Here is a 24,510-nt window from a genome sequence, read left to right on the forward strand (position 1 = left end):
CAGAGGATTGTGATGAAACTTCAAATACAAATACATTTAAATCAGCAGAGAAAATACGGATTCTTCTGCACAGGCTTTGTGGGCACTGCATCTGATTATGTGGCAGTCATAATTAATATTCATTTTGGTATATGAATAATGATAGAATAATAACTTTCATCAACATCTGCGGCTGTTAATCAAATTGGCAAATGGTTGTATAGGTTTATTTCCTATGCAGAGCTTACTTTTTGCACACTTCTCTGCACATGAGATCTACTGTCACTAATCACTTGTTCACTTTTTCTTCAGCCACCCCCAAACTTACTTCAGACTCTAGATGGTGAGTTTCTGGGGAGCAGGGACTTCCAAATTTGACGACAGCGAGAGGCTTAGCTCCACAAAGCTGCCAAGCCATCTTGCTGATGCCAGTCAGTCGATACTACAGTATTGCTAGCCTGTAGAATGAATAGCAAAAACAGGGACTAGAACCCTGCTAGGATCTCTATACATTCAGGTCATACTAGTATGTGAAATGGAGGAACCAGCCTTGGGGAAACACATGCCAGCTGCAGTAGCACTGGCTGGTGTGATATACCTATTATTGCTGTGCCCTGCTCCTGCAAGTGTAAAGGGCAAAGTTTCTGCTGATTTAGGAGCTACAGGATCAAATGCAAGCCCAATAAGTAAGCCTCTAATGGCAAACAAACTTCATCCTGTCCCACTGATCATCAGGTTGCACTTGCATATGTGTACAAACAAGGTTTTGGTTTCACATGCATATGTGTACAAGGAGGGTTTTTAAGCCAAATTATTACAAGAAAGTGTTGCTCATATTTATGAAAATAACCAAGAAGGCCTCCTGTGACCATAGGCACTAGAGAAACTAGTGCCTCACAGCTCTGTATTCTGTGTTCCATATCTCTTTCCAGTGCAAAATTCATTCAGGAACCTCCTCATGCAAAGGTCTCCCGTTACTTAGTCCTCCCACAAGAACCCAAATTCCTTCCCACTAGAACACAAAGGAATATTCCTGCCTCCTTCTCATAAGCCCTACCAATTTCAGATTTGTAAAAGACAGCAGATGCAAATAGGCAAGGGCTGCGCATTCCCTGCCTTTCCTCTCAAAGACACTGAAAAGGCCTCTCTGTCCTCTACCCACCATTTCACAAATCTTGCCAAAAGTTAGTATCTCTGACAATACTACACTGTTGTCAAATTTTACTGAAATTAGCTGGTGGGATGAAAAATTGCTGGAAGATGACAGCTATACGAATGGGCAAACAGATTGACAGATAAACTGTCAACATGAGCCTCTTTTCCTTAGGGAACCAGTTTAATAATAAGCATCAACATGACATGAGGATATTTGATATTCATAACCCTGAATCTAGCCTTTCATTACATATAATTTTCCCTACCAAGAAAATGAGGAAGATAGAAGAAATACCTTAACATTCTCCTCTGTTATGTACTTCTCGGCTTTGTCCACAGCATTCTGGCGGATCCGGTGAAGAAATGCCTGCAGAAATAAAAAAAGATTATGTTCAAATGGGTTGAAACAGTTTGATTTCACTCTTTTATATCCTCTAGGTTCCCATCAACAAGGTGCAGCTGATTACCTTTAAGACTGAAAGAATGTAAACATTTACCAAATCACCACCATAGTTCTTATACTCAGGATTGCATTCAGGGTAACACAAAAGACATTTCCTACAATGTTGTTCGGTTTTGCCTGGCCATAAATGTCTTCCCTCAGTTGAAACTTTTAGACTTAATTATCTGTTACTACCAATAGACCACAGCAAGGGTCTTTTTGTTTTTTTTCTTTGAAGGTTTTCCCTCTCTCTAAGATGCAGCTGCTTTGACTTCGGGAGGCAGCATGCCTGATGCACATCAAGATGTATGTCAGCAAAAAGGACTGCAAAGAATGACAAAAGGACATTCATGCTGCTGGAGCTGAGGCATGTCAGAGCTATGGGCTAGGGTTATGGACAAGTTCAACAGACTCATTTCTTGGAGAAGGGAAATGGAAATTGCCAGACAGCGCCTGGGACATATTATCCTGTTCGCTGTATTTCATTTGGTTAAAAACAGAAAAAACAATGCTGGAACTTTACACCTAGGACAGGTTTCCCCTTTCCTCAGCTCTGCACAACTTTGGCTTTAACAGGCAAATAAAAAGTTCCAGGCCAGATACAAATGGACAGTGATCCGAGTATCAGCCTTCAAAGCATAATTCTGGCTACTGGAAGTCGGGACCTACTTGCATTTGCACTGAACGTACCCACAATATATTTGATCCAGTGGGAAGGGTTTAGCAAAGCACACTGTATGGGATTTCTACCTTGAGTCTCCACTGTTTTAGTAACTATTGGCTAAAGGGCACTTCTGAACTCAGAGTAGGGAATTTTACCTTCCACAGGCATCAGCAAAGAGAGATGCAAATACCCGCAGGTGAGACTGAACAGAAGCCAGTGAGGGCAGAATCTGCTGTGATAAACTACATGACCCATGCACAGAAGAGTAGAGGGCTTTCCTCTCTGTCCTTGTTAGTGGTTTGTAACTTGTCTCCCATACAAAGGAGTGAGCCCTGGGGAGTGCTGTGAACAAGGAAGAAAGGAACTTTTCTTACCCACCTGAGACAGAGAGCGGGGAAGCGGGTCATTTCTTTGTATTTGTGGTACAAAGCAGCTTTGTTACAGCTTGATAATAAAAAGCTTTCAAAAGTTGAACTATTCCTGAGCAATGCCCATGTCAGCTGATGCACACTCAGCTTTTCCTTTTTTCCCTTTTGCGTGTTGAGATTGGCAGTAGCGTACAACCTGATAAGAAGCAATGTCACTGAACCAAACTTAGAGCTTATGGGATGCCTTCACCTCTGGTATTCTGGTTGGAAGACAGTGAACATGTCCTTCTGTCTGACTTCCAGCACTAAAAGGGGCACAGCTCTGTTTCTGCTTAGCCATGGCTCTCTGTCACTTGTCAGCCATTCACACTTTATAGGACAGGCACCAGTAAAAAAGATTAATTAATGAGGCACACAGACCCTACATTTGTTTTCGGTCCTGGATTCTCAACCTGCTTTTGAACAAATTTCAAGGACTACAACCACATTGCTCCTCTTCTATTTCTAAACAGGAAGGAGGTCCTGGCTAGATTCCAGCTAGATATGGAGAGCTTGGAGCAGGTTGTGTGGACTAAGAAGCCTGAAGAACAGATTCCTGCATTAAAGGAAGAGGACATGTATGCCAGCAGCGGAAGAGGCATTTTATAAGCAGCCGCCAGTCCACCTTGCCAATAATCTGGCCAGGAACTGCTGCAATGTTAATGTACTGCCCAGTACTTGGCAACAGTCAGGGAACTGTCTGAGATGAAGTGTTCACATGATGACTAATGGCAGGAGGATTGACAGGAATAGCTGTTGCCCTCCTACTTCAATGTTGGGTGTGATATCTGAGCATTAATAGTCAGGCATCTGATTTATATGAGGTAGCACATCATATTAAAGTCACTCATTCTCAAAATATAAGCCAGGCATAGACTTTTCCTTATTTTAATTACATTTCTGTTTGGAGACAACAAATCCAATTGGAATGATTAATTAATCTACACAATTAGCAGCTCCACTGGTGACTAACAGTTACCTGCATATTAGTCCCAGTATGGTGGGTCTAATAATAGAAAGCTGGTAAACAGAAGTGCAAATCACATTAGCTGTTACAGGCTAGTCAATAAAAAAGCAGAGTCTGTGTTAATCTGAAAAACAGCTTTTTTGTGACACTTGTCTGAAAAGATCATTTAATGTGAGCGTGAGAAAGGGAGAAAAGGAGAGAGAAAAATCAAACAAAAAATAGGAAAGGCGTAGAAGCAGGGAGAGTAGAAAGGATGAAAGACATAAGAAGGAAAGAGGCGGTCAACTTTGTAGATAGGTTGTCAAATCTCCTACAGCCTCTGATTTGTCTTGATGTGCATGAACAGGAGTCTCTCCAGTAATAATAAAACAAAGACAGTTACAAGAGATTTTGGTCTTAAAAATTTAGTAATCTACTTTCCAAAATGCAATCCCCAAAAAAATCAAAACTTAGTGGATGCAGAACTATTTGTTCCCCAGTTTTCAATACCTTCTCATGTGCAAACAGAATCTTTTGCAACACAGTCATTCAAATTAAAAAGTATGATAAACACAACCTATTAAACAGCAGCTCATAGAGCTAATGTTGCATGCCCTGTTCACATGACAACACCACCTTCCTTCCAAACCACTTCTAGCTTGGAAAAAGCAGCCCTTTTCCCAGAGATGTTGTTCAGACATTCAGGCCAGTGTTTTCCAAACTTCTCAAGTGATTTTTTTTGTGCTACCGGTTTTACTAGGCTCTAAGCTTATCTGTCCCAACACCATCCCTCTATTCACCTGGTGACACAGACTCTTAAGATCCATTACACAAGTAGTATGCAACCAACTCTCTTTGGGAAACATAGAGGGAGTGGTATGATCTTGTATTAGACCAATTGATTTATCTGGAAAATCAGACAGGTATTTGGGCCAGGACATGACAAACGTGATGAACAAAAGAGAGAAGGTGGTGGTGGTGAATATTAGAAAACTTGCCATGCCCACACCTTATTTATATTCCCAAACATATTGTTATTAAACAGGAAGTAGTTGAAGGGGTACAGGGTTTTCTGGCCACCTAAGAAGTTACTGAGGCAAATGCTCTCTATGGCTGCTCCAACCTCTTCACGCTCTACACAACTCATATATGAATTCAAGGGGTCTAGTCCTTGACGTTTTCCATGAGGAACTTTCAGGGACCCCTCAGTATAACCCTCTTCATCTGCAACACTTTCGATCTCTGCAAAAATGAACTCATTGTTCTCCAGGGATACATGGAACCATAGGAGTCAGCTTTCTTGGGAGCTCTTGAAAAACATTCCTAGGACTTGGGGACTCTGAAAATCATTCCTAGGACATAGCAGGATGATCATGATCACCCCTCCACCCCAATCAAAAGCAGAACTCTCTACTGTGGCATGCTGTTGGTTTCCTACAGTTACAAACTATCAGGGATTTAGGGAAGGACAGCAGCTTATGATACACACTATACTGAAACAGCAATCACACATCAGATCAGTAAGACACTGTTGAAGAGCTAGAGATGACCTAGAGCTAGGTCATCTAGATCTTCATCATGAAGAGCTAGAGAGCTAGAGAGAAAAATAGACTGTTTCCTTCTATCTGCTTGTTGTACGCTGGTCAGGACTGATATAAGGTTAAAAATTTCACAAAAAAACAGAGATAAAAAGATGGCAGGTAACATGACATCTTTCCTTCTTATCCCCGGATGCTGCATTTGCTTTCTTGCCATTCATAGTGTTCTGCTGTGCTCATGCTGGGCCAGGTCTCTGAGCAACCCAAGCTGTACGGTGGACTACTGCTTGCACAACAGAAGAGGGGAGAAGGACGGTAGATCCCATGGGTCCAGAACAAAAACAGGTCACGGCACAATGTAGGCAAAAACGTGAAACCAGACTCATAAATTTTCATTCTCCTGATAAAGGTCTGTGAAGGTCTCATCTTCCATGCCTGTGTGCTGATCACTAGGAAAACAGCCCACAGAGGATTTGTTTTTGTTTAAAATTCTGCTGCTGCATCAACATAACATTTATTTGTGCACTGTGACTTGTTGCCCTAGAGGTCTGCCTCTTCCAAACTCAGCAGGCCATGTCTGATGCTCCTCATGTCATGCATAAACACAGTTTATAGTTGTCTTACGGTACAAATGCCTTGCAAGATTCAAGAAAATCTATGACAAATTAGAAGGAGCAGAGTGAAATGCTTCCTTTCTGCACCATGTCATATTGGGTAAGTTCCTTCCAATAAATACTAAGACAAACACATTACAAAGCTAGAATGCAAATTAGGTATAAAAGTTCATTTCAGCACAAAGTACTTTTTAATGGCCCCTTTTTCATGAAGGTGTTTTGTTCTTCAGTTCACTATCCTCACAATCTACTGTTGCAATGAAACCTTGTTGCTTTGAGTGTCTTTGCTGCACCTCTGAACCACAAAAGCACAAAGCATACTTTAAGGAAAGAATCTGCTAATTCTGAGATTTTCTCACATGAAACAGACTGAAGCAACTGGGATTTCTCTCAAATGCTTTTCAAATGGCCCTTGTTGAACTTTGACTTGTAGCCTTAGCTTCATTAGAGAAAATTAGTGTTTCTATGTAACATAAGTAACACATGGCAAATACTAGAGACGGGGCAGTGATAGTTTGCTCGTGCCCCTTCTCAAAATTCACGTCTAAGACAGATACTTCCTCAAATGTTCAGAAATAGCAAGAGATTTTTGATCAAACAGCAAGGCAGGCAAACTGTGCATAACCCTGAGGGAAACGAAAGGGAGAACAGAAACGGACAATGAGGCGGCAACTGGCTACCATATCCAGAAGGAGAAATATCTGAAAGCACAATCCTGTGAAACCTGTTTTCTGAACAGGTGACTGGAATTTCATATTGCCCTTAAGAGACAAGTGAGACAATTTCGTTAAACTCGTCAGTGATCCGGACTGATTCAGAACAATGCAGGGATCTAGATGAGCCTAGTATTTTCAGTGTTAAAATGAATAAATTGCTTGACACTTCTGCAATCAATTGTTTAAAGCTTCTTGCAAGTGCAGACGTTTTGATTCCAAGAAAGCGTGCTCACAGTGAAAAATGAAGAGGTGACATAGACAATGAATTTCATCATTTGACCATCACTAGCATCTTCACCTTGCAACTACAGTATAGGGGCTATGCATTAATCTTTTTCTGACAATACAGAGTAAAACTTGTCATAAAGATTTGAACAAGAACTTGCAGGTGTAATTTCAATTTCTTTTTTTTCATCACTTGAATAAGTGTTGCCACTAAATGTGGCTGTCAGATAAGCCTTTGCCTCCATTGCATTACAAGTGAGATACCAAAAAAGTCCATTGTCTTTAGCAAAGCCGCTTAAAGTCCTGTGGGAACATGGCTCTACTGAAATAGTCTGATGATTTAAAATGAATGTTTGCTGAAGTTTGTGTTTTAAGAGCAGGTGCATCCTTGCTCATGTTACTCAATTGTTAGCTTTGAACCTTGTCATCCTGATCATGTTCTTTTGCATTCTATCAGATACGCAGTTTATAAGCTAAAGCTCTACACAGATGACAGGAAACACAAATATCCTGCATCCTACATGTGAACTGCAGTTCTCACCTGCACTGAGTCTGAAAGACAATGCAATAAATAATCTCAAAATAATGTAACAATGACTGCACAGGGGTATTCATACAAAATAAATCACATCACACTTTTTTTTTCCCCCTTCATAACAGCTAAGTGTGCATTTCTATGGAAAACTAAGTCTTTCAGCATTTCCCTTTAAGCATGTCGTAAATACCTGAATGCAGGTCTTTCACTGAATGTTAGCACAGCTTTGGGTTACCAACCAATTGGGAATCAAGTAATTTCCATTGGAGGTGAACCTGCTTCAGTTCTATTGTTGCTAGAGTGGTCTGCAGTATTGTGCACTGTTAACCAAGATCTACTGACTTCCATCCTAGAGACAATTGGATTTTAAAGACAGATGAAGTAATTCTTGTGTAAATTCATACAATTGGTTTTCAAACATCTTTTACCTTCCTGGACAAAAGCCAGCATATACATGTAGAATACTGGACCTGATTCAGGTTTTTCAGTTGTGAAACTTCAGTTAGAACATTGAAAATCAGAAGCAACTCCTTTGGTATCACTAGCATTACACATGTAAAATGGAGCAAGACTGAAGCAACTCTACTACTTTTAAAGAGTATATTACTGTACCTCTTACACTGTAAACTGGCAATCCCATATTCACTCACTGCTCAATTACTGGCTGCTATATTAAGATTTTTATAAAAACATATTTCAAATTATCAGTGTCTGGTAAGGGAAGAAAGAACTTAAGCATCAGATGAGTGCATTATACTGAAATTCCTGCATAGAGTATTTCACCTATGAAGAATATTTTTCTCTAGATCCTCTTAAAACAATAAAGAGCCACAGCTGTGAGAGAGCGCAACTCTGCAAAAAGTAGCTCAGATCTACAGCCAAATTAATTCATCAGCAAACAGCTGAACAGGGACTTGCCTGGTAGGCAGAGGTGTTTAGTAAGAGGAAATAGCATCAGAAATATCTTTTATTGCCCTAATTTCAGGCTTCCTGTGTATCAAATTGGCTTTAAAGCCTCAAAGCTTATTGGTACATATTTATTTTTTTATCTATCCCCTGAAGAGGAACTAAACTATTTGCTAACCAAGATAATTTAAAAAAAAAAAAAAAAGTCATGTACATTACAGAATATCAAACACATTCTCTGCAAACAGTTAGGTAGTCTGAGCTGTAAGGTTGCATCATTGCCTACTGCTGGAATGAAGGTCAAATAGACTCTACTGTACAGTTTTTAAAATTACACTTCTTTTCCAAAGGTTACAGCCCTTGCATAATCTTGGACTATGTTAGACATGAAATGAGGTGAACTACTTATACGGATCGCCCATGCTCTATGATACTCATTTCACTATTTTTGAAAGCAAATATGAAGATTTCTGTCTTCAGAACTATTGCTCCCATATCCCTGGGGACAATGTCTTTCTTGCTCATATGCCCCAACTCCACCCCCACACCCCCACTTCCTTCTTTTAAGATTTTTTTTCATTCCAGTGTTGTAATTTAGAATAACAATCATTTCACACACACAAAAGCATGGATGTTACAGCATGAATCATCTCTTCCCACAGAAGACTGCATGACCATTTGCAAAAAAAGTAGACTCCATCTCATGTGAAACTGCAAAGACCATCAGAAAACAAATAGAGCTTCAGTTGCAAAATCCAGATGTATCACAGGGGAGAGATCTTTTTATCTGAAGAATACTTTCAATAGGTATTTTTTATAATGGTATAGATATATAAGCAATAAATACATCTATACGTATTACAAAACCTCCACTGATACTGACAATTTAATAAACATTAACTAATCACTGATCATGGCAATTTGAAACCTCTTCCCCACTTCTTAGTCTGACATATGGTGTCCTGATAAATCCTGATAAATACCAAATGAAATATGGGGAAGCATTCAGAAACTCAGCTGTTTAAAATTATGTAAGTGTACATATGAATAAAATGCTTGAATAAATAAACTGGATTATTTCTTTATATACTACATAAGAGAAATAGCCACTGCTTACGTAAGCTATATGCCTGAGATATTTCCAAAAATCAAACTGATTTGTCCTTAACCAATCCTCCATTTTAAGGCTCATGCAGTTATGACCACGCTTGGCTGATTTATCTTACATCTGTCTTGCCACTGAGTGTTATACTGTCTATAACATCAAAGTTAATGAAAAACAGTTGCAAAATACTGGCATTGCATAGCACTGGGACTTTCAGTGGTGCTTGAGGGAGTCAGACATTCCAATTGCTTTTTACTTACTTTGACTCTGTTGACATGGGTCCACCACAAAATGGTTTCTGTCCACAAATCACTGTGGCTAGGATTCACCTCATCTAATTGCACCCACCTAAAAGCCAAAGTCTACGCAAAATTAGTGATAGAGGTTCCCTCCACAACAGAAGGCAATGGGCAGGAAACTTCAGAGGATAAGTCACTGCACTCTAGGAGTGAAGAAGAAAGGTTGAATTACCCTCTAGAAATGCCTTCCTCTTTCCACCAAGAGAGAGCCTGGGTGACAAGTTTAGATTAGACCACCCTCCTTGCCTGCACCAGTTTCACAGCATCTGCAAATACAAAGTTCCAGGGCAATGAGTGTTATTGAATCATTTCTAAAAGTGAACCAGCAACTGTGTTTCTCAACATGGATGCTATGAATATGGGGGCATTGCAAGTTGGCACGTGCAAAATTAACGTGCACAGACATTCTCAGCACAGTAGTATTCTGGGGACTCATCACAAGTGAATTGATCTAGCAGCACTTCCCAGAAAAAGTAATTTACAAAGAAAGCTCCAAAAAGATCACAGACTATATCTGTATTTACAGCATACTGATGTTTACACTGGAATTCTGCAACAACAAAAAAAGGTCAGACCAAATTCATTCATGCATTGACTGATGATGGAAGGTGAAACCAAAGGGAAGTGAGAGTTAAATGTGTTGCAGTGTTTCTCACTCCGAAGAGAGATCCCTTTCTTAAGGAGGGTTTGTTTTCATTTGAATTACAAAAAACTTTTTGTGAAGTGAAAGAAAGGCTGGTGCTGCAGAGGGGTCTGTTGTCTCTTCTCTACCATTGCCCTGACCTTTGCTATCCCCTCCTCCCCTCAGTCACTAATATTTGCATCCTCAGGCAGGTCAGAAGACCCCAGTTTATTTCAGGGCTCAACAAAAGCTATATTTTTCACCTTTGAAATCCTTCAGAACTCATTTCAACTAAATTCTTCATATCTCCCGTACCCTGTCTCTCTTGACTCCTCTTCATGAGCTCCCTCCTCTCCAACACTACCCCTAAATGACTTTGAATATTCTCATTATTGTAGATTTAGAAAAAATGCTCTTCTCCTTTGCAGAGCCACAGCTTAAGCATGCCCTTCTGTGAATATCTATCCCTGTATGACTCCAGCCCATTTTTAATATCAACAAAAAATGTATTTGTTTGGATTTTCAAAGGAGCTTAAGAAAGTTATGTGTCTAATTCTCTCAAGCCTTTGGAATATTCTCCCTTTTATCGGCCTCTTCATGTCTTTCTCCCTGTTCTACAATCATGAGATGATTTTGATCACCTTACTGCACCGTGGAACTCTTCAAAATGCTTTCAGGACGTAGTTTGTTTAAATAATGTGCTTTACTTCTTTTCTCTTTTATGTAGAGGAGTAAGTCCTGTCAAGTCTGCGTCTGCTTAGCCTTTATGTTACTTTAACAAAAGTTTGCTTCAGGAGTAAGGGTCCAGTAAACAACATATAAATACTTCAGGATTTGACCCATATTACCTACATCACTATGTCCATACCAGAGAGAAGCCTGCAGACTGCAACCAGGTCTAGATTAGTGATGTCTCCAACTAAGATCCTATCTGTACCAGGGAATGTTTAACCAGGTTTCGGGCTCTACACAGCTACTCCTTTTTCAAGAGAGAGGTAGAAGCATCAGAGTGACTAGAAACATCAAGTGGTCCCCCAAAATAGTCAAGTCCAGATGTTGAATGTAATTGTAGCAAAAATTGGAATTTCTTCAATTAATATTTCAAGATTCCAATCTAAGTTAAAGAACTTTGGTAACAGAAAGATTATTCTCTCCCTTTTCCACTCTTTCTCTTTCCAGTGATGGTGTCTTAATACATTAAACACTAAGCAGACAAGACACTAAGTAGACAAGACAGAGAAAAACGTTAAAATGAAATCTAGTATTAAAGTCCATGGAATTTTTTACACTAGTTGCAACATAGGCTAGGACTTCACCAGTGTTATCCCCTCAGCAGGTAAGGATCATAGAGAATAGATAAAAGCCTAAAAATGTTGAATCTTGTCTTGCATACTCAGTTTCTGAATATTGTTAATGAGCTGATCATTTCAGAACCACAAAGTTAACAATTTTACCTCAAGTGAATGGTCAGGCAAACAGAATTGTCAAAATGTGCAGGGATGCAAATCCACATAAACTTCACTGATTTGCATGTGAGTAGACTCACCTGACAACCTGGCCCTTAGTCTTCCAACAGAGTTTATGTCATGATATTGAATAATATCAACTTTCAAGCTTAAATTGAATCTCTGAGCTAAGTGAATCAGACCAGTTCAGCTCACTACCATCAGGTTCACTGACACTTGTTCTAAATTACGTTGTGAATCTACACGAGGCTCAAATACCATGATCTCAGGTGACCCACAAACTTGATCTACATTGCAAACATGTAACAAAATCCCAGGATTCTATTTCACCAGGAACATTTTGTCTATACCCAGCTGATACATACTTAAGAGTCTCATAAGCCAGTTTAGCATCAGACTTTGGATCTAAATATCGGGATTGCTTCTATGGCTATCTTCTCAAGGAGATGTCTATCTGACCTCAATTCACATGTATACAAGTGGCTAACAAGCTGAATGAACAGTATTCCATGCACTGACTTACACATGCTGGATTTCTATCAGGTTGTGTATCAAATCAAACTCTCAAATGCATGTATAATGTATAAATATTTGTGCTTGATTCTTAAGTTTAAAAGGACCCAAGAGTGCAAGCTGACTGAACGGAATTGTATCTTCTCAACTGATAAAATTCAGAGCTACAAAAGAACTAATCAAAATGTCAAAACTAGACATTTCACCTTAGAGAGGTCCTGAGAAGTATTTGCATCAGATCTGTTTATGCACTCACAGGTTTCCTATTAATCGGTCTTCATAGCTGAGGTAAAATGGGAAGCATTGAAACCTGTAGGTGCCTTATCCAGAAAACTAGTATTGGAATTGGCAGCAACTACTAGAAATCCAAGTGAAACTGTTCTGATTTCCTGATTTCAGGCATATTGGCCACCATATTCTAGGCAGCAAGTAGTAATAACTGCATTTGAGAATCTCCATAAAGGTATACTAGACACAGGTGCAGTCATGGGTCAAGGGACTTAAATTCCAAAGTTATTTCTAGTTTAGGAGACTATCCTGGTATCTGCCTGTGCAGCAACTGCAGCCAGCTCCCCTCAGGCACCTTACAAGCAGCAATGTCTGTACGGGCTCCCTGGCTGGGACTGTGAATTCTTATGGAACTTTTCCTCCTTCATAACCAGCAACTGGGGCTCTGGTGCAGCACACAAGGTTAGCATTCCTGGCCTTTGGAGCTTGAAATTTCCTGCTGGGAGAAATCTGCTTAAGTGCCTGTGGTGTGACAATGGGGAATGCAGCTTTCCGTGGAGGCAGTACAAACTCCACAAAAGGCCATGACATTCTGGGATTCTCACCACTGGAGCCTAAGGAGAGCGGCTGTTTCTCTGTAGCCTGTGAAAGGTTTCCAAGAACTTCAAATGCATGGAAAAATACGTGATTTGGTGAAAAGGAGTAGAATCCCAGAAAGGGAAGGGGGAGGAGGGGGGAAAAAAAGAGGGAACTCCGACTGCCCCAAGCCTTTTCTGTTAAAGGTAGGGTGGGCTGATGTTCATGGAATCGGCTCTCCCCCTCTTCCCGAAGCACGCCAGACAATGTGTGGTTCATGCAGCTTGGGCTGCTTTCAGGAAGCAACCAGCATGTCAAGCTCTCTCTGCTACAAATTCTCCCACCTCATAAATGTAAAACCAGCAGACAGGGTATGTTTATTTGTAAGCTAAAGGATTAACCTTCTACAGGTAAATGGAAAGGAAAATTAATCCCAAGAAGGACACTGATCTGAATTTTCATCTTCCCCACACAAAGGCCACAAGGCAATGTGACACATCACCCCCCCTGAAATCAATGAAAGCGAAGTTTAGTCTCCAATTTATTGTCTTTATACAAACTGCTCATTAGGCCATGCTATATGTCTTCCAAGAAAAGAAAGTGTCTGTTTACAGACACATCCATTTCTATATTTTGACTACATAGTAAATATTTGTCTGTATTACAATTTCATCATTCACTAAAGAATAATGCTGTAAATAAGAAAGAAAGGTCCCTGGTCTCTGATCAGACCACCAACCTCTCTATAAGTAAGTACAGGGAATAAGTTTGCAGAAACTACCCAGCACTTAATGCACCTTTTCTATCCAAGCATTCAGGCTTTTTCACTCAACTTTGATTTAAAAAAAACAAAAACAAAACAAAAAACCAAACCAAAACAAACAAAAAGAAAAAACCAAACCAGGCAGTTTTGTCTGGTTTCAGCTACACCATTTCAGCTCAGGAGAGGTATTTCCAGGCAATGTGGCAGGAAATATTTCAAAATTTGGCTAAATCTAACTCAAATCAAAATTTGAGTTAAATCTAAATCTAACTAAATCTAAATCTAACTAAATCAAAAAAGTTGTTAATTTAGAGTTGGGGGGGTTTTTTGAAAGAAACACAAGGTATCTATACTTCCTACCACAGAAAAGAAAGGAACACAGCTTCAGAGCTGCCACTTTGCATGCGCTTTACTCTCAGTTGGTGCTCACATACAACCACTGATTATGCTTGCATGCAGAGAAAGATGGGTTGCACACACAGATGCACCTTGCAAAATCTGTCTTGATGTATTTGCAATTATTTACACACAAAAAAGAGGAAAAAAGGAAAGAGTGTCTTTCACATGTTGGTTTAAAAGAGGAATTAGAAAAATTAACCTCACAAGCACATTTTTCATCACTAGCCCTGAGCAGGAACAAACAGTTTAGCTGATGAAAAGCTGCTTGCTGAAAGTACAGTAGCTGATCTGGGCTAGTTTTCCTAACTGAGCCCAATCTAACAATGTCTGCACCGTGTTAAAATGTGCACCATCTGACTGCAGCTGTTCATGGTGATGGCACACAGCGTTTTCTAGCCATCTTTCCTATACCGGAATAAAGTAGTAAGCAAAGACTGAACTGCACAAACAGGCAGGAGAAAATCCTCAATTAATTATGAAATATGATGCCAAAATTGTAACCAAATCAGAACTCTCCCTGAAGGCAATGTCATTTATGGGCCTTGCTTTTTTTTCCTTCCCTTTCCCAAATGGCACTACACCCCTAACCTCTACAGAGAAGAACAAGCCCACTGCAGAGTGGCCCGGAGCCAACCTCTGTCCACAGAGGACCTCAGAAACATCCTCAGAGGGCTTATTCATGTCAGGGTTCCTGCCCAGTTTTACAGACCTAAAATATTTGGGCTATTCAAAAAAGCACCGGCTTGGAGTGCCTAGCCAGACCTAAATTCTTACTGCATCCAATACTCAACAGTAACCTGTCCCATTCCTTCTCAGACAAGTGGAAAATTATGCCATTTTGCCAGGTCAAAGAGCTAGACAAGAGCACAGACTAAAAATATCGCCTATCCTACTGCCCCAAGCCAGCCAAAGAGCTGGGTTTCATAGTTTCCCTTCACGTACATTTATTTTGTTGTGACAGACTAAAGAAAAGCTCCCTCTCATTGTGGCATTTCTTCTCTGCACACATGTTCTTGCAGAACACAATCATATCACACACAGTCTTAAACCCCAGCTTCCTCTGAATCAGAGCAAAGAATTAGACCATTATATTTTAAACATAAAGGGGAAGTTGAGAGAGGGTGAAGCTTGCTAGCAGACCCTGAACTGCATGGCTCCAGCAAGCAGACTGCCCTCCCCAGCATTCCCGTGGCCTCTGACTTGTTTTGAATGCTTGCGAGGACATACTACTACTGCCTGGGTATGTACGAGGATGGACAGGGCTCTCTTAACTATAGGCTATATTAAAAGGTCATCTTCACTAGGAGCTATTGAGAACTGGCGGGTCAAATGTTTTGTGCTGTGTTAGGAGGGCAGTGTTGAAAGTGAGCTAGCAGTTGTGTTTCTAATTTATGTATATTCTAGAGCAAAGCTAAAAATGTAGCTTTGGTATCCACTTGTTCTTTCCTTACAGAGGTGCAAATAGATGGAAAACTTAAAAGGAATTACTAAAATTTTAATTTTTATTAGAAGTGGCTTTGTGATCAAAACAGTTTATTCAAAGTATTCTGATGTTTTTAAATGAAAAACAGCTAAAATTTGAGTTCCCTTCATCTGAAGTCAACCGAGCTACATTGCTGGGAGACGTGAAGCACATCTCTCCAATCCAACTTATGTTTCTGCAATCTGCGCTTCTCTCTACGCCACAGGTTTCTCCCTTGCATTGCAAAAAGAATTATTAAAGCAGCTTAGGGCCCTATCACCAGGACAATCCTCTGAAAATTGGAACAACTATTTTTAATGCGGGTACTTCATATCTGCAGACCTGGAGCTAGGATTAGATACAGCTTTGCCCACCACCCCCATCCAGCCGCAGGAATTGTCCCTACTAAGAAAAGGACATTGACCACACCGCCTACGTGCCAGCGCACTGACTGGTGCATTTAGGAGTCCATTCATTCAGGCTGCCATTTTCTCTTCTCAAATATTTTCCCCTCAGCTGCCTTTTCATTAGAGGCTGAATAGTAGCACCTACTGTCTAGCCAAGAAATTCACACAAGGAGTTCCCTTTGGAGCCGATACTCCTGCCATTCATCCTAACTGTCAATGCAGCAGCTCCCCATCCAAGTCCATCGTCAGTCACCTCAGACACTGCTGGCACTACTTCCCCCAATGAGATTCCCCAAATCTCTACCAGTCCAAAGAACAAACCTCTAAATATGCTGCCAAAGCCCAGGTCCATGTTGGGCCAAAGCAAATAGCTTATTTAACACTTCATCCACCACATTTACACACTGGATTGCATTTAGCCTTTGCAAGAGTCCTAACCGCATCTGTGAACCGAGCTGATTGCCAGTTACTGAGTGCTCACACATAGCAGGGCTTTTATTTGTAATAAAATATTTAGAGTGGAAAAACACCCCAGAAATTAATAAAAGCAACAGTCTCGGATTGCCAATGACTTGTGGTGCATCTATTCAGATGCTCGGAATTCTCTACATAAATAAAGCTGGACTTTCAAGTTCTGCCAATTAAATAAATGCCTGTTTTAACTCAGTTTTGTATTAAAACAGTAACCAATTTTACTTATACAAAATAAAGTGGGAGGTCCTGGATTGTAAATAGACTCCATTTGTGGATGTATTTTCACACAGTTACTTTGCCTAAATAGCTGACTGTTCAGAGAATAAACACATCTAATTTGCATACCTAAGCACACCTGCATAAGCCAACTTAAAGGCAAAACGCACACACAAAATCGCATTTAGACATCTGAGTTTTAAAGTGTGGGTCATTCCGATAGAAAATACAATAGATAAAAGCTTTTTAGGAATAAGTGTTTATAAAAATTACCCTGAAAGCTCGTAGAGGCAACATCTTTCCTAGAGTTTGTTTCAGCCTTCTTGTACAGTGAAGATCACAAGAAAAGAATTCTGGATGCTCCATCAACTATCACCTCAATACAGGATCCTTTATTAAAACTTTTTTTGTTTTTATTCGAGCCACGTACCAAGTTAAGGAACTGTGTTTAAATGCACTACAGATGGTGGATAAAGCAGAGACAGAAGTAGAAGTGGGACTGCAACTCTTCCTTCTCTGCAAACAGCCCAAGCAGAGTTGCCTGCTCTCTGTACTCTGGGGAATTGCTCTTCTCTGACCTGGAAAGAGCCCATCTTCCTGTTTCAATCTATTGACACTGAAAACTGTCCTGTGGTTTTCTTCAGCCTAGGTATTAAAGAAGCAATACAAGATGGAAATACAGGCGTGATTCCACAGGCAATTACACCAACCAAAACTCCCTCTGCACCCAGTCCCTGGCTGCACATTCCTATCCTCTGCCTTGTACCAACATTGCTGCTTATGCAATTAGGCAATTGCAGCCTGATTGCTGCCAGCTGAGGTAACTCCCACAGCCAAACACTAACCACGCAAAAATTAAGTCATTCTCTTACAGCCACCTTAGCTTCCTGAACTGCCTCATCGCCCACTCACCTGAGCATTACTGCTAATATACGTAAGCAAGTTAGACACAAATTAGAGCTGTTTAAGCTACTGCACCCACAGCTCTCTTCATGCTTTCTAAAACCTACCCTGGAGAGCACCCATCTTCCACTAGAACGTACTAAGCTACTCAAGTTAAACTGGGGAGACAGTGAGGATGGGGTTGCAATGCTTGGTCTAAACTGGAGTTTAGATTTGCATCCTGTCTTTGAGGCCCAGTATAGCCCAGCAGAGCAGGACAGTTGACCATTCTGCATGCATCAAGCCCAAAGCAACAGGAGAACTTGCTACACTAATCTACTATTGTGTATACTTTCGGACTATAAGGTAAATAACAGAGGCTTAAGGGTTTCACTGTAACATCCTGTGGCTAACACCCTGCTGGTGTGTGCATAAGAAGTGTTAATTGAGTGGCAAGTACATGTAAGTAAGAAGCATGGCTTGATATTCAGGGAGGGGGAGGGCACAGGGTTTTTCTCGAAAATTTTCAAAAGCAAAGACATGTGGCTTCAGGGTCAAGCCTTCTCCATCCATCCACTCAAGTAGAGAGCTGCTTTCATTTCAACACTGTGGCTTTTTCCCGGTTGAAATAGCAGCCTGCTTGTCCTTAAACTAAAACAAGCAACAGGCAGTTCAGCAGTGATGAAGCTACAAACAAAACATGGTATCTGCCTCTCAGCAATCTAAGGACCTTCCCTGTACTTAATAAACTTCCCCACTTTATTTTATACGGTGCCACCTGTTTCATTTCCCCTGTTGTTTTTTTTCCAAAGAGTACACTAGGCTTCTCAACTTTGGGACTTGTCTCATTTTGTATCTGTTAAGCTGGAGCACAAAGCAGTGGGCAAAGACTCAACGAGTCCTGATGCATGCTTCCTGCTTTCCACATTTAAGCACAGGAAAGACTTGGAGACATAACTCAGGTCTTGCTTACACTGAGGGATTGGTTTTGGTCATGACCATCAGCAGCCAGACCCAAGTCATCCTTCTTGCTTTATCCTAATGTATACAGGACAAACTGCTGCCAGCCTCAGTTGGCACTGGAGCAGCTTACTCTGGTTTTGTTAGGGAAGCCATTGCAGATAGGAACTTTTGCCACTCTGCAAAAGGTTTGCACTGGTGCAGCTTCGTGTCTGCTCAGCAATGGCTGTGAGCCAGGCAAAGTCATGGCCTTGATGTGGCCAAAGGCGTAACTTCTGCTGGATGTCTTGGGAGGAAAGCTCAGCCAGAGGGAAAAATATTCCCTGGTAGTCTCCCAGATAGGAAGCAGAAGGGAAGCAAAATGAGAAATAACTGAAAAAATCTTCAGGGCACTTAACTGAACCTTGAAAAACCAATACACAGCTCTGACACCAACATTCCTGACAACATAAAAAACAGCCATACCAAAGAACAGTGGCTTGCTCTTGCTGTCAGCCACCCACTAAAGACAGAAAGTAGGCGACACAAAACACCCGTGCAAAACACCGAGAAACCACAGCAGGAAGTAATAAGCATAGGATGTCACAAGAAGTCTTTATACTTATTCTACTTATTCTTTAATTCCCCTCCAAAAAACCCAAAACCCTCTTCAGGGCAATGCACACACTTGCATGCTCTACTGAAAAAGCCTCACAACTGGAAACACATCAGGCCATTACAGCTAGGTGCCCTAATACGATTCGATTCTGCTGCTTGCTATCTTTTCAGTTTTGATAGAAAATATGGTCTGTCATGCTATGAGCGCCTCTAGATTTGAGTGGAACCTGTAAGAAGTCAGCATTGCTATCTCATTGTATATAACTGGCAAGGTGGCTGGGTTTTTTCTTTTTACTTCCCCCCACCCCGTAGCACAGTCCTCCAGGCCATGCAAGACACCTCAATGGGAAATGGCTGCTGCCTGCTCTAACACTTTCCCAGTGACTCCTGGCTCTCTCCAGCTAGGAATCCAAACATTTGTCGGCTTCACTTACTGCTCTGGAAAGCAACATAAGGCAAGGTGTGATTACCCACAAAAGTCTATATGCTACTTCTTGTCTTATGACTTCTAGCAACCGGAGCAGAAAACAGTAAAAGCAAAGCATTTTATTACTGCATGCTAGATATAGAAACTGTATAGAGCCTCTTTATTTATTAAAGACTACTGTAAAGCTATGCATGACCATATAGTTTCAAAGGTCAGTGCAGGCAGCATGGTTGCACTGTGGCGATCTTCAGCGAGTATCCATCCCACAAGTTTGTGTGAGCTACAAACAAGAAAACTGGATGACAAGAAGAAGATGCTGTTACTTCTGCATAACTCCATCAGAATGGGAGAACCTCCTGAGAGAAAGACAAGGAGAGGTCACCCATCATATTGATCAAAAGTGAACACTCTCTTTCAAAGAAAGAATCTACGAATTCCTCAGCATGCTGGCACTGTATCTCAGCCATGCTGCTTTGAGCCCTTCAACACTGCAAAGAGATTAAGAGGGCAGTGTACCACTTCCTACATGGCGATTTCTCTCCAGTAACATAAAAACAAGGCTCAGCCTGTGACGTACACATTAGAGAGATCCTAAGGCATTCTTAAGAGAAAGAGTCTTCCAGCTTCTATCCTCTCCTTCCCCTTCTGGTTTACTTTCTCTCCCTGTTCTGACAAAGGGCTTGGTGCTCTCCTAACTCTGCTGTGTCTGAATGCCAGTAGCATAAAAACACAAGTCTGAAATGGCATGCAAAGGTGTCACCAAAACACATACTATTTGGTAGTTTGAAAAGCTGCATTGGTCAGATGGAAGGACACATTAAGGGTAATTATCGATACAGATGCACAGACTGAGACACCACAGACAACGTGAATTACTCTATACTCACTGTCTGTATCGACTCTCACTTAATTGGTTGCTCTTCCCTCCTTGGCACCATGTAATAAAGGATCAATCTGTTTCAAATGCATATGCTGATTGAACTGGCATAATTCTACAGAATTAAGAAGTGTTGACCTCAGCCTTAAAGGTGACAGGTCCTTTCCTACAGATGGGATTTCTGGCTCATTATCATAGTGCTAATTTACATAGCTTTCATCATATCACTCCTGATGCCTTGTCAATTACTGAATGTAGCGGCAGGCTGGTACCTCATCTTTATCTTACCCCTTGCCCTGGAGCTGCCAGCAATGCTTCTAATTACAGAAGAACTGTCACAAACCAAACTTTATCTTTAGGGCAGAACTCTTAAAAGAATGAACCATGCATGCAAGGATGCCAGAAATCTTCTGAGATGTAACCCACGGCCCTGGATCCAAGGTCCTCCTGTGCATTATAGTGCTGCTGGCACTTTATACGGGAGGCAGGAAGCTAATGGCAATGACTGTTCAGAATCTAGACAATTAATTATAGTCTCATACTTACAAAACCTTCCCATTATCCTAGCATTACCTTCAAAATCCGTTGCTTTTAATTAAATAACATTATAACTTTACTACTATAACAAATAATATTAAGGCTTATTCCCCAAACGAAGTACAGCAGTATCTAGGAAATGCCTTTCTTCCATCACAGAAGATGCCGACATTTTTTATTTTCTAAGTATTTTATTTAATAATCATTTCCATTTAATTCAAAGAATTAATTTTTGAGATCTGAATGCTGAAACCACAGAATAACCACAGGGTTATTATAGGAAAATCTGTTTTAAGTGCTTCTTGGTTTTGTTATCTTTCCTACAAAACCTTAATAAATCACCATTAATTTGCAAGGGAGGGATGGTGTGGTTCAAGCAAACTCTATGCATAATATTTCAAACCCCTCTGTAAAACAAATAGAACATTGATCATATTAAAATAGGTAGAAACTAAGTTTTTTCAGGTAATTATGAGAGGAACTTTTATCAGAAACTGGATAACAAAGTAAAAAAAAAAATCACAGTACAGCTAGGCATTGACAAAGACATGTTATAGATACTGAAGCCCACTATTCTCATCAATATAGCTTCATGATACCTATATACGTTGTTTCACATTGAAATCACAGCTATCCAAAAGGGCCTATTAAAAGGAGGTACAGCACAAGTGACATTTTCCTTCCCAGAATTCAAACTTCTTTCCTTCAGCCTTTTCCAGAAACAGCAGAAGGAACAATAGAGAATATGGGTGAAGGAGAAAGGCAGACCTGTAAAGAAGTGAGGGAGGTGAATAGAAGGCCAACTTTTCCTTACAAAGTTTCACATACTGCCCTGGCATAAGACAGCACTGGAGTGTGAACTAGTCTACGTCTCAGTGGAGTGACTTCAGAGATCCCTTGCCTAAAATTTAGAACACGCCTAAATGTTGTCCCAGAAATTATTAATTAATTTTGACCTAAGCCAGAATTAAATGCTGTCTTTGACATGATAAAAAAAGTTATGGTGGCAATATGAGCACTGCCCAGGAACATACTCACGTACCTTGCCAAGATTTCTGTGCTCCATTGTTTCTTTTCTTGCTCTTGATAAATCCAGTTATAACATCCTTTCTTTTGGGTTTACAGTATGTGATAGGATGTTTTGTTCTAGTTTAGTGGCAAGAGGAAAGCAAATGCATCTCTTCGGTGTCAGAAGGTAGTTGCTCTCCTGATGGGACAGGCTCTTCCCAGGCCTCACGAGGACAGGAAACACAACCCACCCTGGCGCCATGTGGTCAGTTCACGGAGGTCTCTAAAGACAGCAGACACACTTGACTGCTCTATGCCTTTGGTTCACATTACTCCAAGATATGCTCTTGGGTGTAAGATCTGGCAGGATCTGTTCCTCTTGGTCTTGGTGCCTCCGCATTCTCTGCATTTGGATCTCCAAATTTCATGCTAAGCACTCACCACCTACCTCTTTCTCAGAAAGACATTTAATATGGGAACTCCCTGTCAGTAACACACCACAGGATATGGCGTGGATTTCAGACCACCAATGCAACTTACAACTGGTTAAAAAGGAGTTTGATTTTATAGAAACGAAAATACCTATGGCTTATACCAAGGCTTATGCATTTTTGTATTAACAAGTACACAAACATGTATACATCTTCAGTTCCTCTACCCCTCTCTACGTTCTCCCTCTCTTCAGTTGTCCAAGACTTTTGTTTGGGTAAAGAATTTCACAGGAAGTATCAAGAGGCTTTTTTCTCATTTGCTTCTCTTGTGAGAGTCCATCTTATTCTTACCCTTTGTGTTTCTTGTGTATTGTTTCTAGAGACTTGAGCTTCTTAAATCAACATGACTAGCCCAACAGAAGGGAATTACTTCACCCCCTGCCAGAATACACAGGATTGTTTACAGAAAAATATTTTTGCATTGATGAAAAAATCATTGTCTTTCAGTGTCAAGGGTTAATTTTTATTGTTCTCTTGTCACAGTCTATTCAGTGTTGTTAAATTTAAACACAGAACGACAAACTAGCAATGCCTGAATTTAAATCCCATCAATAAAATGTTGCCACTTATAACCTGGAATAAGCCACCTACAACCTGCAGTAAATCACTTCAACTTCTCCACTTGTATTTCCTCATTTGTAAAATGGAAACAGCATAATTTGTCTGCATCCTCACTGCGACAACATAAATGTTATATATATTTAGACAAAGCTTATCCATCCTATCTCATATAGTGGTAAGGAGCAGTTGCTTAAGGAAGAAGTATAAGAGAGCAAGTAAAACTGCTCATTCCACCAGCATACTCTCCTAGTCTCTGATAAATTCCAGAGATGACATTCACATCATAACATTTAATACTCACCAGGGCACCTCTTCTCCATGTACTTGGCATCCAATTTTGAGGAGTGGATTAGTTGCTTTCATGTGTGAAATACAGATGAAATCCTATCAAGTCAATGGGGCACTAGGTATGCCATTGAGGTGAAAAGTTCACCCCTAAGAAAGCCTAAACTCTGATTAAATCTCTATTATTCTGTTTTCTTTACCCATTGAATCTTTGACCTGCTCCCCATTGGGGTTTTCATGTGTTTTCTTTTCTAATGAATATTAGATTTCCATAAACACTTTTCCATTTACTGCATTACCATCTTGTTTTTCCACATTCGACCCACTTTGTATATATAAATATTAAAAGAACACATACTCAGATATATGCTTTTAAACTATGTCAAAGCTGTAGGAACTATATTAGATGGTAAACTGAGAGTCATTAGAGAAACAGGATGTGAATAAGCTAAACCCTTCAGCGAAACCATTGTGACAAGAAACATCCTTCTGCAGAGCTGCCCTTAAATTATGATCAACAGAGAAACATGAACAGAGCAGAAGAGACACCAGTCTTGTGATAAAATTCATACTGACTTGAACACAAGCCATGGCAGTGACCACCTGTGAAAACTGGGCACTGGCTATAGAGGCTGGTCAATTAAAAACAGAAGCAAACTTGTCATGAAACGTAGGTCTCTCAGAAGATTACAAAGTCAAACTACAAACAAGCAGCAGGAGTAGAATTAGAGTCCAGCCATTCTAATCACAGAGCCATTCCAGTCTCCAGTTAGTAGCTTTTGTTTGTTTGTTACTTATGTTCTTAAGGGACTGGTTTAAGATACAGATTTTGGAGTAGATATAAATAGAAATCCCTCTGGTTTTAATTTCTTCTGGTACCCTGGCATAAAAAAAACCCAGTAAGGGAACATGAAAAAAGGATCCGAGAAGAAAGAATAGAAAACTCACATCCTAGCAATGGATAAAGCATCAGATTTTAGTTGGGGGTGGGGATCAAAAAATGTGCTTCCAGGATAACAGAAGGGAACCAAATCAAGGACAACACAGAGCTACTCTTAACTTCAAGAATGGATACAAAAATATACATCTCCTATTAATGGAGTTGTCTTGCACATGAAGTACCTTCTATTCATGACAGCCGCCATCAATTTTTCATGGAGTAGCTTAAGTAGTCTTTAAGAAAGCAGGTACCAGAAAGCAGCTTGATTGCAATGTGGAAGTTGAGCTC

General features: G+C 40.4%; 1 protein-coding gene across 4 annotated transcripts in view; it reads right to left on the reverse strand.

The window, feature by feature from the left end:
• Positions 1–24,510, reverse strand: part of PREX1 (phosphatidylinositol-3,4,5-trisphosphate dependent Rac exchange factor 1) — a 173,106-nt gene that overhangs the window by 102,122 nt on the left and 46,474 nt on the right. For all 4 annotated transcript variants that reach the window (XM_075516828.1, XM_075516830.1, XM_075516827.1 and 1 more), the window contains exon 2: positions 1,430–1,501. In XM_075516828.1, the coding sequence (XP_075372943.1) occupies positions 1,430–1,501 (72 nt within the window). The remainder of the gene's footprint in view (positions 1–1,429; positions 1,502–24,510) is intronic.

This window comes from Mycteria americana, chromosome 14 (genome assembly GCF_035582795.1).
Source record: "Mycteria americana isolate JAX WOST 10 ecotype Jacksonville Zoo and Gardens chromosome 14, USCA_MyAme_1.0, whole genome shotgun sequence".
Taxonomy (NCBI): Eukaryota; Metazoa; Chordata; class Aves; order Ciconiiformes; family Ciconiidae; genus Mycteria; species Mycteria americana.